Source organism: Schistocerca cancellata, chromosome 4 (assembly GCF_023864275.1).
Source record: "Schistocerca cancellata isolate TAMUIC-IGC-003103 chromosome 4, iqSchCanc2.1, whole genome shotgun sequence".
Classification (NCBI taxonomy): domain Eukaryota; kingdom Metazoa; phylum Arthropoda; class Insecta; order Orthoptera; family Acrididae; genus Schistocerca; species Schistocerca cancellata.
Window position 1 is genome coordinate 473,490,577 of NC_064629.1, and position 14,728 is coordinate 473,505,304.

Consider the following 14,728-nt stretch of genomic DNA (forward strand, 5'->3'; position numbering starts at 1 on the left):
GGATCCCCGGGCGGGGACTACTCAAGAGGATGTCGTTATCAGAAGAAAGAAAACTGGCGTCCTATGGATCGGAGCGTGGAATGTCAGATCCCTTAATCGGGCAGGTAGGTTAGAAAATTTAAAAAGGGAAATGGATAGGTTAAAGTTAGATATAGTGGGAATTAGTGAAGTTCGGTGGCAGGAGGAACAAGACTTCTGGTCAGGTGACTACAGGGTTATAAACACAAAGTCAAATAGGGGTAATGCAGGAGTAGGTTTAATAATGAATAGGAAAATAGGAATGCTGGTAAGCTACTACAAACAGCATAGTGAACGCATTATTGTGGCCAAGATAGACACGAAGCCCACGCCTACTACAGTAGTACAAGTTTATATGCCAACTAGCTCTGCAGATGACGAAGAAATTGAAGAAATGTATGATGATATAAAAGAAATTATTCAGATAGTGAAGGGAAACGAAAATTTAATAGTCATGGGTGACTGGAATTCGAGTGTAGGAAAAGGGAGAGAAGGAAACGTAGTAGGTGAATATGGATTGGGGCTAAGAAATGAAAGAGGAAGCCGCCTGGTAGAATTTTGCACAGAGCATAACTTAATTATAGCTAACACTTGGTTTAAGAATCATGATAGAAGGTTGTATACATGGAAGAACCCTGGAGATACTAAAAGGTATCAGATAGATTATATAATGGTAAGACAGAGATTTAGGAACCAGGTTTTAAATTGTAAGACATTTCCAGAGGCAGATGTGGACTCTGACCACAATCTATTGGTTATGACATGTAGATTAAAACTGAAGAAACTGCAAAAAGGTGGGAATTTAAGGAGATGGGACCTGGATAAACTGAAAGAACCAGAGGTTGTACAGAGTTTTAGGGAGAGCATAAGAGAACAATTGACAGGAATTGGGGAAAGAAATACAGTAGAAGAAGAATGGGTAGCTTTGAGGGATGAAGTAGTGAAGGCAGCAGAGGATCAAGTAGGTAAAAAGACCAGGGCTCTTAGAAATCCTTGGGTAACAGAAGAAATATTGAATTTAATTGATGAAAGGAGAAAATATAAACATGCAGTTAATGAAGCAGGCAAAAAGGAATACAAACGTCTCAAAAATGAGATCGACAGGAAGTGCAAAATGGCTAAGCAGGGATGGCTAGATGACAAATGTAAGGATGTAGAGGCTTATCTCACTATGGGTAAGATAGATACTGCCTACAGGAAAATTAAAGAGACCTTTGGAGATAAGAGAACCACTTGTATGAACATCAAGAGCTCAGATGGAAACCCAGTTCTAAGCAAAGAAGGGAAAGCAGATAGGTGGAAGGAGTATATAGAGGGTCTATACAAGGGCGATGTACTTGAGGACAATATTATGGAAATGGAAGAGGATGTAGAGGAAGATGAAATGGGAGATACGATACTGCGTGAAGAGTTTGACAGAGCACTGAAAGACCTGAGTCGAAACAAGGCCCCCGGAGTAGACAACATTCCATTGGAACTACTGACGGCCTTGGGAGAGCCAGTCCTGACAAAACTCTACCATCTGGTGAGCAAGATGTATGAAACAGGCGAAATACCTTCAGACTTCAAGAAGAATATAATAATTCCAAACCCAAAGAAAGCAGGTGTTGACAGATGTGAAAATTACCGAACAATCAGTTTAATAAGCCACAGCTGCAAAATACTAACACGAATTCTTTACAGACGAATGGAAAAAGTAGTAGAAGCCGACCTCGGGGAAGATCAGTTTGGATTCCGTAGAAATACTGGAACACGTGAGGCAATACTGACCTTACGACTTATCTTAGAAGAAAGATTAAGGAAAGGCAAACCTACGTTTCTAGCATTTGTAGACTTAGAGAAAGCTTTTGACAATGTTGACTGGAATACTCTCTTTCAAATTCTAAAGGTGGCAGGGGTAAAATACAGGGAGCGAAAGGCTATTTACAATTTGTACAGAAACCAGATGTCAGTTATAAGAGTCGAGGGACATAAAAGGGAAGCAGTGGTTCGGAAGGGAGTGAGACAGGGTTGTAGCCTCTCCCCGATGTTATTCAATCTGTATATTGAGCAAGCAGTAAAGGAAACAAAAGAAAAATTCGGAGTAGGTATTAAAATCCATGGAGAAGAAATAAAAACCTTGAGGTTTGCCGATGACATTGTAATTCTGTCAGTGTCAGCAAAGGACTTGGGAGAGCAGTTGAACGGAATGGACAGTGTCTTGAAAGGAGGATATAAGATGAACATCAACAAAAGCAAAACGTGGATAATGGAATGTAGTCGAATTAAGTCGGGTGATGCTGAGGGAATTAGATTAGGAAATGAGACACTTAAAGTAGTAAAGGAGTTTTGCTATTTGAAGAGCAAAATAACTGATGATGGTCGAAGTAGAGAGGATATAAAATGTAGACCGGCAATGGCAAGGAAAGCGTTTTTGAAGAAGAGAAATTTGTTAACATCGAGTATAGATTTAAGTGTCAGGAAGTCATTTCTGAAAGTATTTGTATGGAGTGTAGCCATGTATGGAAGTGAAACATGGACGGTAAATAGTTTGGATAAGAAGAGAATAGAAGCTTTCGAAATGTGGTGCTACAGAATAATGCTGAAGATTAGATGGGTAGATCACATAACTAATGAGGAAGTATTGAATAGGATTGGGGAGAAGAGAAGTTTGTGGCACAACTTGACCAGAAGAAGGGATCGGTTGGTAGGACATGTTCTGAGGCATCAAGGGATCACCAATTTAATATTGGAGGGCAGCGTGGAGGGTAAAAATCGTAGGGGGAGACCAAGAGATGAATACACTAAGCAGATTCAGAAGGATGTAGGTTGCAGTAGGTACTGGGAGATGAAGAAGCTTGCACAGGATAGAGTAGCATGGAGAGCTGCATCAAACCAGTCTCAGGACTGAAGACCACAACAACAACAACTTCTCTGCTGACAACGCAAAGCTCCCCGCCTCCTTTTACACTGATGGGTTCACCTCTGGTGACATTTAGTGGTCATTTCTGCACTACAAAGGGGTGTCCGGATACTTTTGATCAAATAATGTATATACGCTCTGACGGGAGAACTCACCCTTCCTCCTTTGAAGACAGCTATCCAGAGATTTCCTTTGTTGTCTATTGTCATTCCGTCAGGAAGCTCACCTGTTCCAGTGGAATTCAACTGGAAAACAGTTTTGTTTGCCCCTGTGGAAAGAGAACAGAAAGTCAATGCATTATTATCACGTAACGCACCAAAACTACTGATTGTGCAATCGACACACTACTGTACTCATACGTAAACAACAGATATCGAGCGATTTGGCGCAAGGTTTAACACACTGGACTCATAATTGGGGGGCCTGCGGTTAAAATCCCCTTCCAGACATCCATAATTATGTTTCCCGTGATTTCCCTAAAGGGCTCCTAGCAAATGTCGTGACGGTTCCTTTGAAAAGGGCATGGTGGATTACCTTTCACATTAAATACTACGAGAGTCGGTTATGTAGCTGAAGCGATACTGATTATAAATATTCGTAGCTTGATTAATGCTGATCAGGCACACACATTGAGTTACTGAAGCTATAAATGGAACACAAACTTAAATATTTTCTACAATACATATTCAATTAGAAAATATCTCTATGAGCAATATGACGATAGCGAGGAAAGTAGTTAAGTGTCTCTGTTAAAAGATGTATTCATTCTACACCGGTAATTAACAACTGAACGTTTCGTTAGATCGACAATCCTGATGTCGAAGCCAAAGACTTGACTGTTAATATCATATACGAGACATACGTGTAAAATAAGCAGCATAGTATACATTAATAAATTCGTTTACTCTACAATGTTACTGGAAGACATAAATAAGAAAGAGATAATAAGTCATCTGTAAGAAAAAGAACATAAATTTCTATACATCAAATTTTTACTTGTAGGGTATCCATGATATGTAGCTTGTTTTGTAGTACATTGCTTTACAAAATACTTTAATATCAACGAGTTTTTTTGTTTTTGATTGGAGTGTTTCTCATCTTAAGGGTTAGCAGAAATCCTCTATCACAAATTAAATTACAACGATCCGCCTAGGCGCTTTGAATATCTCCTGAGACGGCATACATCAGCCCATAAATATCACTGTAAAATGTTCTTTCTGTGAATTTTTCTTTTCAGACTAGTGTACAATGGCGCATGAAAATTAAGCAGAAATTGACGATTCTTGAATTAAAGCTCGACATCATTTATGAAATATGTTGCTATCAAGTGGAAGTATTAAGAGTAACATCTGAGACAAAATCATTGTACTAGAGTTAAAAAAGACTGCCTGACCTCTTCAGGTCTGCATAATTTCCGCTTCCCTTTATGTCGTCTATCATTTTGTATCTCCTGCTTCCTCTCAGTCTTCTCCCAGAAACCAATCCTTCCAAAGCATCTGCTAGCAAGCACTCCCTTCTCAATGAATGTCCCAACCCGTTTCTTTTTCCTTTCTCTTATAACCTTCAGCAGACATCTTCTCTCACCAACCCTTTCCAATACTCTTTCATTACTCACTCTTTCCATCCAGCTTATTCTCTCCATTCTCCTCCACATCCACATCTCAAATGCTTCTAATCTTTTTTTAATCCTCTCGTCTCAGCGTCCATGTTTCTGCCCCATATAGTGCCACGCTCGAGACAAAACATTTGCCACGCCTTTTCCTTAGACCTTTTTCTAATTTGCCACATAAGAGTCTCCTCTTTCTGTTGAATATCTCCTTCGGTAAGGCAATTCGAGTTTTCACCTCCTGGTGACATCTCAAGTCTACAGTTATTGTGTTTCCAAGATATTTAAATGCACTTACTTGGCTAATGGTAGATTGTCCTATTTTATACACACGTACCAACGCATAATTTTTTGTTTTTAATTTGACATTTTGTCTTGCGAGTCGTGCCCATTCAGCCATCTCAACAATGGACAGACAATACGACATTGAACTGTTTCCTTGTCAGTTACGACGACACGAACGTAAGGACAACGCAACACACAGCTCCCGAACGACGAGAAAATCTCCGACCAGGCCGGGTAATAGAATAGTTTAGTTCTTTGCTTACATCTTTTTATCAGTTGTTCAACTGCCTGCCAAATGAGGACAACTGTGATTCGCGTCACCGACCAAGATGTGTAGTGAGGGCATACTACCACTGATGCTAGAGAGAAACTGTATAATGTTTGCAGCAAATAACAACACGTTCAGAATCTGAAAAACATGTGTAGCAACTCGGCCTATCCTGTGCTACCTCGCATCAGGATGGGTGAGAGAAATAGTGAGGGAGGAGGCAGACTTACGCCGAATCATACTGGAGGCAGCCCAGCGCGCTTTCAAGCGCAGCCTGTTGCTGAATGCGCTGGTGTCCCGACGCCTGTGACGTCCGTTACCCTGGGTCGTGGGCAGCTGCTACCGCGACTCGCTCAGAGTCTCTTGAGTCTGGCCAGCTATACACCCACGTGCTTACTCGTGCTCTCATGCCTTGCAGTTGGAATCAATAGGCGACAAAAAATATTCGACGCCGAGCAACAACGGAGCCGGTCACACACCAGCGGTCGACCGGAACGGTGGTTGATGATGTCTAGATAGCTGGGAGGCCACAAGGGCGCACCTACCCCCGTCAGATTGAAGACAGCTTGCACTCCTCGGCAAAGTCCGTCAGAGAGCAGAGGTTGGCCGCACACCGGCTTCTCACATCAGAGAAGATTCCAAGTCCAGTATGTGTTATGCCACCGTTGTTACGTGCCTTGGGCCGGAACTTGGCAAGCTGATCAGTGGCCAGGCAACTTACAGATCTTCATCACCTAAAGTGTTAGTCGTGGTTTCTCTGAAACTCAACAGACCGTCATTCTCTCCTCTTCAAGACGCATTCAGAATGACGGCACAACTGAATACCTTGAGCCTCTGGGCTCGATTATTTACACAATTATTGATAGACTTCCGACGTCATTTGTTCCATATTACTCGTCTCGTCAGCTCTTCTTGGCCCGCTCGCGGGCTCCACACCAAGCGCGGAGTGGCTAGGCGGGGTCATATTTGCCGCTTGTGACTATTCGGTAGCACGCATGTGCTCCGAGTTATACGACGTTACTTCACTGTTAGTCACACTGTGTTGTGGCGCTAGCTGTTCTATGCGCTTCGTGCGTGAGCGGTGTCGCAAGCCCGTAGTTCAACCGCCGGTCGGTGTGGCCGAGTAGTTCTAAGCAATCAGTCTGGAACCGCGCGACCGCTACGGTCGCAGGTTCGAATCCTGCCTCGGGCATGGATGTGTGTTATGTACTTAGGTTAGTTAGGTTCAAGTAGTTCTACGTTCTAGGGACTGATGACCTCAGATGTTAAGTCCCATAGTGTTCAGAGCCATTTGAACCATTTGTACCGTAGTTCAAAAATGGTTCTAAGCACTATGGGACTTAACATCTGAGGTCATCAGTCCCCTAGACTGAGAACTACTTAAACCTAACTAACCTAAATTGTTAGTTTACCTGCGTACAAAGGTAATGTTTCCGGTGTTGTGGACAAGCAGAATTTTACTTTCCAAAGATGCAGTGTTTACTGTCAGGTTCAGCATATTGCATATTGTGCTGACCCCAGAGAAAGTGTTGAGAGAGGGACCAACAGCGTCTTGAAGAAAAGTTCCTTATCGAAGGAGACTATCAAGAGTCTCAATTCTTATTGTGCTATTCCGCCTAGGTTGTATGGCCTCCCAAGGGCCACAGGGAAGGCGTTCCTCTTCGTCCGATTGTGAGTAACATTGGTGCTCCGACATTTCGTGTAGCAAAACATCTTGTTACTCTGCTGAGCCTATTAGTAGATCGGTGTGAGCACCATATCAAACTCGGCGGATTTCTTACGTAGATTAGAGGGGATGCTTTGAATGACTCTGATATAAGCTTTGATGTGATCTCTGTCTTCACTTGTGTTCCTCTGTCTGGTTCGTTACGGCTGACTGAGGTTAGGTTTGGTGCTGAATTTACGAACCGATTTCGGCATGTGTTGATTCCACTTACTTTTTATTCAAGAATCAGTACTACGAGCAGACGGATGGAGTTGCGACGGGAAGCCCGTTGTCACCTGTTACTGACAGTTTGCTTATGGAAGATTTCGAGGAACGTGCCTTGAAGTCTGCGGCTTTGAAACCTGCGTGATTTTTTCTGATATGTAGGCGATAATTTTGTTGTTTGGCTTCATGACAGTGAGAATTTTAACGCCCTTTTAGAACACCTGAATTCAATCCACCCGAATATTCGTTTCACGATGGAGCTGGAAAAGGATGGCTGTCTTCCCTGCCTTGATGCGTTCGTCATGAGGATGGTGGTTGGTACGTTAGGACATGCCGTTTACAGGAAGCATACTCACAATGACTTGTATTTGCAGGCCGTTAGTTGTCACCATCCGGCTCAACGTGAAGAGGTACTTCGTACCTTGGTTCACAGGCCCATGTCATCTCGGACCCTGGAAGTTCGTCCACTGAGTTAGCCCATCTCGAAGTCACCTTTTGTCAGAATGTCTACGGTGATAGAAGATGCGCTGTCGACGAACTGTGCATCGGGTGTGTGATGATAATACCGAGGTGGCACCGAAGTCTACCGTCTTTTTGCCTTAAGCAGGGCGAATTTCGAACAGGAGTCGTCGCATTTTGCGGAAATAATATGTGAGGTGTTTTCTTCAACCACCATCTAATATCAGGGGCCTTCTATGTTCCGTAAAGCATGATCTTGGTTTGCGTAAGGCTGCTGTCTACCGTATTCCTTGAACTTGTGACATGTCATATATTCTGCATCTACAACTACTTAGATACTCCGCAGGCCACTGTAAGGTGCGTGGCGGAGGGTACCCTGTACCACTAGTTGTCATTTCCCCTCCTGTTCCACTCGCAAATACAGAGAGGGAAAAACGACTATCTGTACACCTCCGTATGAACCCTAATTCTCGTATTTTATCTTATGGTCCTTACGCGCAATGTATGTTGGTGGCAGTAGAATCGTTCGGCAGTCACCTTCAAATTCCGGTTCTCTAAATTTTCTTGATAGCGTCAACCGAAAGGAATGCTATTTGAGTTCCCGAAGCATCTCCGTAACACCTACGTTTTGTTCGAACATACCGGTAACAAATGTAGCAGCCCTCCTCTGAACTGCTGAGATGTCTTCCTTTAATCCTACCTGGTACGGATCCAAAACACTCAAGCAGCACTCAAGAATAGGTCGCACTAGCGTCTTGTATGTGGTCTCCTTTACAAGTGAACCACTCTTTCCTAAAATTCGTCCAACAAACAGAAGTCGACCATTTGCCTTCCCTACGACAGTTTTCACATGCTCGCTCCACCTCATATGGCTTTGCAACGTTACGCCCAGATATTTAGACGACTCGACTGTGTCAAACTGGACACTACTAATACTGTATGCGAACATTACAGGTTTGTTCTTCCTACTCATCCGCATTAACTTACATTTTTTCACATTAAGGGCTAGCTGCCATTCATCACACCATCCAGAAATTTTATCTAAGTCGCCTTGTATCCTCCTACAGACACTCAACTTCCACAACTTACCGTACACCACGGCATCATCAGCAAACAACCGCAGGCTGCTGCCTACCCTGTCCGCCGAATCATTTATGTTTATAGAGAACAACAGCGGTCCTATCATACTTCCCTGGGGCACTCCTGACAATACCCTTGTCTCTGATGAACTCTCGCCGTCGAGGACGACATACAGGGTTCTATTATTTAAGAAGTCTTCGAGCCACTCTCATATCTACGAACTTATTCCATATGCTCGTATCTTCGTTAACAGCTTGCAACGGGGCACCGTTTCAAATGCTTTCCGGAAATCTATAAATATGGAATCTGCCTGTTGCCTTTCATCCATAGTTCTCAGTATATCATATCCTGTATTGAAGGGTCTCTGCATGAGCCTCTTCATGATTATCATACCACACAGCTTCATTCGTTTGTCTCTGCCACATCAATAGTTGTTGCAAATGATCTAGTACCCTAGATGTAAAGAAGGAAAGGGAAAAGACTGAGCAGCTGAGTGTGTTTGTGGTGGTCACAGTATACTATCCGTATTTCGTTTTAACATTTCATTAGGTTATTGGTACTCGTCGGAGCCCCACACGCATGTTTGATACATTTAAATGTCATATTTAAATACATCTTTTCTTTCCTCTTCTTGTCCGATCAGTTGAATGTATGAATGAGAGTGTGCAAGGATTTCAGTGTGCAGATCCGTGGGGGTGTAGTAGTCTGCCACTGTGTCAGAACAGGCAACTGTAGGAAACACATACTAGGTAGCAAAGAGGTTTATGTTTGCCTTGGACGAACCTTTTGTACAGGTTGGCACCACAACAGGTGTTCCTCTGGCTACTTCCGAAGGTAAGGAGAGCAGTTTTGGTTGGAGAGCGCACGCTCGCAGCGTGTTCCGTGCGACGCGAGACGGGTGAGACCTACTGGCGGTAAGTGAGCCTTTTCGATGAGAAGTTAATGTTGTGTTTTATGTAAGTTTTTCAAAGCTAGTCAAAGTAAATGATTCCTTTCATCATTCATAGTTTATTATCGCGTGTGACAAATTTTACTTGCTAATTCGCGAGTGTTAAATGCGTTAAAATCCAGGGACGGTGTAGGTTATTGTTCAGTTCAACTGTTAACCAAACACGTCGAGCCGTGTTGAGTTTATTGTGATTCAGTTCATTTTGTTTAGAATTAGCATGCATATTACGTATTATTTCCGTAATTTTATGACAATTTTGTGCAATTCATCTCACTTGGTAACTTTCTTCGTTCACACTTTCGCTTGTGATGACCACGTCATCGTGATCTAATGAGAAAGTTTACAGTGCCAAGGCCATAGTGATCTTCCGTTGTAGAATATCTGGATTAATTACGATTCTCAATTATGCTTCATTTTTATAGCAATTCACTTCAAATAGAAATTTTGTTCATTTATCCCGCATGTTGAAATTAGTGCAATAGCCCCCTTGCTACCCACGTGTGCTGTGGTGAAGGTTTTTAGTTCTTTTCTTTCCTGTCAGTCTCTCAAGTGCGTGTGAATGTAAGTGTTCGTAATCAAACCATCCTTTGATCATTCCTCTTCCATAGATCATAGACCTTGCAGGGGACTCCGAAGTAAACTTCTGGGGTTAATTTTACTCACTATAAACGTTCATGTGTGCAATTAAACTCACAGCTCTAATAAATGTTCTTTTGCCAGAATTTTTGTGTACACTCTCAGTGCTAAAATTCCACTCCATGCGTCATCCAGCTCTGATGTACATCACATCCTACTGCATTCCGTTTGCGCGACAGTTGTATTGAGACCATACTTTATCCGCCCCCCCCCCCATACTCAGATTAATTGTAAAGATACCTCTTAATTGTAAAGATGTCTTTCAGTATATATTGGTGAGACTGTCAGGACTGTGGAGGAGCGGTGCACTGAGTATAAGCGGTGCACACACTTACAACAGCCCAGCAAATCTGCCACTGAAGAACATTGGCTTGGCACCGGTCATCCTGTGGAATATAACAACACGGAGATTCTGGAATGCACTTACAGCTAACTACTGGGTTAGTGTTATTAAGAAAGCCGTTGAAATTAAATTATCAAGTAGCCTTATGAATAATATGAATAGAGATGGACGTTTTTTTTTAATTCTATATGGAATTCTGCTCTCTCACTTGGCAAAAAACAGAAGTACAGAGTTTACGCTACCTCACTCGTTGATTATTAATTTCACTATCGATAACTTCTGACGTCTGTCATCTTTGGCTTGTGATTGTGCTAGTGTTCACAGGGTGTGTGTGTGTGTGTTGTGTGTGTGTGTGTGTTATCTTTACGGAGTTTCGCTGAAAACCGAGGAAATATTTCCTGTCGAAATATCGGCGGTCGACGACGACGTCACCCGGCTGCATTCCCCTAAGTTACACTCCTGGAAATTGAAATAAGAACACCGTGAATTCATTTTCCCAGGAAGGGGAAACTTTATTGACACATTCCTGGGGTCAGATACATCACATGATCACACTGACAGAACCACAGGCACATAGACACAGGCAACAGAGCATGCACAATGTCGGCTCTAGTACAGTGTATATCCACCTTTCACAGCAATGCAGGCTGCTATTCTCCCATGGAGACGATCGTAGAGATGCTGGATGTAGTCCTGTGGAACGGCTTGCCATGCCATTTCCACCTGGCGCCTCAGTTGGACCAGCGTTCGTGCTGGACGTGCAGACTGAGTGAGACGACGCTTCATCCAGTCCCAAACATGCTCAATGGGGGACAGATCCGGAGCTCTTGCTGGCCAGGGTAGTTGACTTACACCTTCTAGAGCACGTTGGGTGGCACGGGATACATGCGGACGTGCATTGTCCTGTTGAAACAGCAAGTTCCCTTGCCGGTCTAGGAATGGTAGAACGATGGGTTCGATGACGGTTTGGATGTACCGTGCACTATTCAGTGTCCCCTCGACGATCACCAGTGGTGTACGGCCAGTGTAGGAGATCGCTCCCCACACCATGATGCCGGGTGTTGGCCCTGTGTGCCTCGGTCGTATGCAGTCCTGATTGTGGCGTTCACCTGCACGGCGCCAAACACGCATACGACCATCATTGGAACCAAGGCAGAAGCGACTCTCATCGCTGAAGACGACACGTCTCCATTCGTCCCTCCATTCACGCCTGTCGCGACACCACTGGAGGCGGGCTGCACAATGTTGGGGCGTGAGCGGAAGACGGCCTAACGGTGTGCGGGACCGTAGCCCAGCTTCATGGAGACGGTTGCGAATGGTCCTCGCCGATACCCCAGGAGCAACAGTGTCCCTAATTTGCTGGGAAGTGGTGGTGCGGTCCCCTACGGCACTGCGTAGGATCCTACGGTCTTGGCGTGCATCCGTGCGTCGCTGCGGTCCGGTCCCAGGTCGACGGGCACGTGCACCTTCCGCCGACCACTGGCGACAACATCGATGTACTGTGGAGACCTGACGCCCCACGTGTTGAGCAATTCGGCGGTACGTCCACCCGGCCTCCCGCATGCCCACTATACGCCCTCGCTCAAAGTCCGTCAACTGCACATACGGTTCACGTCCACGCTGTCGCGGCATGCTACCAGTGTTGAAGACTGCGATGGAGCTCCGTATGCCACGGCAAACTGGCTGACACTGACGGCGGCGGTGCACAAATGCTGCGCAGCTAGCGCCATTCGACGGCCAACAACGCGGTTCCTGGTGTGTCCGCTGTGCCGTGCGTGTGATCATTGCTTGTACAGCCCTCTCGCAGTGTCCGGAGCAAGTATGGTGGGTCTGGCACACCTGTGTCAATGTGTTCTTTTTTCCATTTCCAGGAGTATATTTAAGTATATCTGTTTGAGTTTAATGCCTACTTCTCCTGACAATGCTTCCCATTTTTCCTATTCCGACAATCCAACGATCGGTGGCCTACTTTCTCACACGAGTAACCCTTTGTTTGCCGACACTGTTTCTGTATATTGCCCTAACGTCTACACTTTTAACATTTGACCTCTGAAGTGAATACATGGTGATCTATTTGTTGCCTCGTTCCAAAGTCTATCTCCTCCCCTCCTCGCCCCCCCACCCCCCCCCCCCCCCAAACTGCGCTGGAATTCTAAAAGCTGCTGTTAGAACACTAGAATACTCAATACGAAATCTCTGTGACATTTCTGAGGGTATTCTGCACAAAAAAACTTCTACTGCTCTGTTTTCTGCTTCCTTCAGTAATATCTTATCGTTCTCTGCATTCTGGGTAGGCACTTACGTCTGCTCATAAGGGAAAAAAAAGTATGATATTTTGTTTTTGGTAACGCTCGTTCCGTCCCGCAAGCAACTGCTGGAACGACTGTGCTTTACAGAGAGTCTCACGACGTAACACATACGTTTTAGCTTCCTCTGAAAAACGCACGTTAGCCACACGAAGGATTACTTCGTCTGATCAACCGCCAATTGCAGCAATAGCTGCAATACCAGTAACGTACCTATAATGACACGTCTTCCGTTGTTTTACCCGAAAAGGGATTGATAAGTGCGGCTACAGCCGGATTAAAAGAAGATGAAGATATTCTGTCTGCATTGTTTTCCTCTGACACAGGCTATGACAAATTGAACAGCTTCCAATGCCTCAAATTTGAGAAGGAGTTCCTCATACTCCTGCTTTTGGTGAGAATTTTCATCTGTTAACACCCGCACTTGCTCTGTTAGAGCAGCAACAGACTTCGTAGTAGTAGCATTACGTGTTTCTACCATTCTGCGTACTTTACTCCTACTGTGATTAATACCCAGAGACACACTTAACCAACTAATGAATCCCAATACTGAAAAAATACTACAAATTAATTTTTTCGTCGAATTATCGCCCTTTTACACTCTGAAGTTGCGAGCCAAATGACCAAGACGACTACACATAAAACATGTGGCTGCTACAACCTTACAGCACGGAAACTCGTACCCCGTAAGATTGCAAGTCTGTCACCGTACTGGTACTAGATTATCGGGTCTACCATTATCCTTAAATAGTGATAAGTCCACGGGTTCATGTGGCTTCACAAACGTAGCCTTAAACGTAATCTATGTAGCACTAACATAAATGAAATATGACAATTGAGAACAGATACAAATTGATTCAAATGGCTCTGAGCACTATGGGACTAAACATCGGAGGTCATCAGTCCCCTAGAACTTAGAACTACTTAAACCTAACTAACCTAAGGACATCACACACATCCATGCCCGAGGCAGGATTCGAACCTGCGACCGCAGCAGTCGCGCGGTTCCGGACTGAAACGCCTAGAACCGCTCGGCCACCGTGGCCGGCTAGAACAGATACAGAATTAAACATAAAGAAAGTGAAATGCACTGCGCCACACTGTGCTGATTCGATACTTTTGAACATAAGCTATGCTCAGTACCATTGCCCATATGTAATTGCCAGAGTATCCAGTGATTACTACTCTACACTAAACTATTCATTAGGGTGCCAGGTGTTACCCAACAATCACTTCTCCCACCAAATTGTAGCTTTTGGATGTTAGAGTAACACTTCTCAACACAACTCTGTGCCGGAAAGTGTAATGACGACACACTTACACCAACGGAAGCGACCCAGCCTATTCATGGCGACTACGCATCAGGATGCGTGAAATAAATAAGAAATAGTGGGGGGGGGGGGGGGGGACTGATTTACGCCGGGGCACATAATGAAGTAGTGGTAGCATTAACGAGTGTTTATTTCGAGCTGCAATGAAAGCGCGAGGGCTATCTTCAGGCCGCCCAGTATGCGTGCAAGCTCAGCCGGCTTCGGAATGCACAGACGTCCCAATGTCGCCCATAACGTCCATTGCCCTGGGTCGTGGGCGGCTGCTACTGCTACGGCGTGTGGCCCGTAAGCAAACGAAGAACTGGGCATGGCCCGCTCAGAGCCTTGGGAGTTTGGCCAGCTACGTACCCAAGCACTTACTCATGGTCCCCATGTCATGTACTTGGGTTCGATAGCCGACACGAGATGGGTGATGCCGAGCACCAGTGGAGCGGGTCACCCACCAGAGATCAACCAGAATGGTGGCCAATCACGCCTAGGTAGCTACGACTGTCGCGAGGTCGCGCCTTCCCAGATAGACTGTAGAAAGTTTGCAGTCCATCAGCTGAAGTTCCTCACGGGGCGCAGGCTGGAGCTGCACAGCAGCTTCTGGCATCGATATAGTTTCCAAGTCCA

At 44.7% G+C, this 14,728-nt stretch overlaps 1 protein-coding gene across 1 annotated transcript in view; it reads right to left on the reverse strand.

The window, feature by feature from the left end:
* LOC126184934 (regucalcin-like) overlaps positions 1 to 14,728 on the reverse strand; it is a 151,634-nt gene that overhangs the window by 12,653 nt on the left and 124,253 nt on the right. The window contains exon 5 of the mRNA XM_049927608.1: positions 3,076 to 3,188. Coding sequence (XP_049783565.1) covers positions 3,076 to 3,188 — 113 coding nt within the window. The remainder of the gene's footprint in view (positions 1 to 3,075; positions 3,189 to 14,728) is intronic.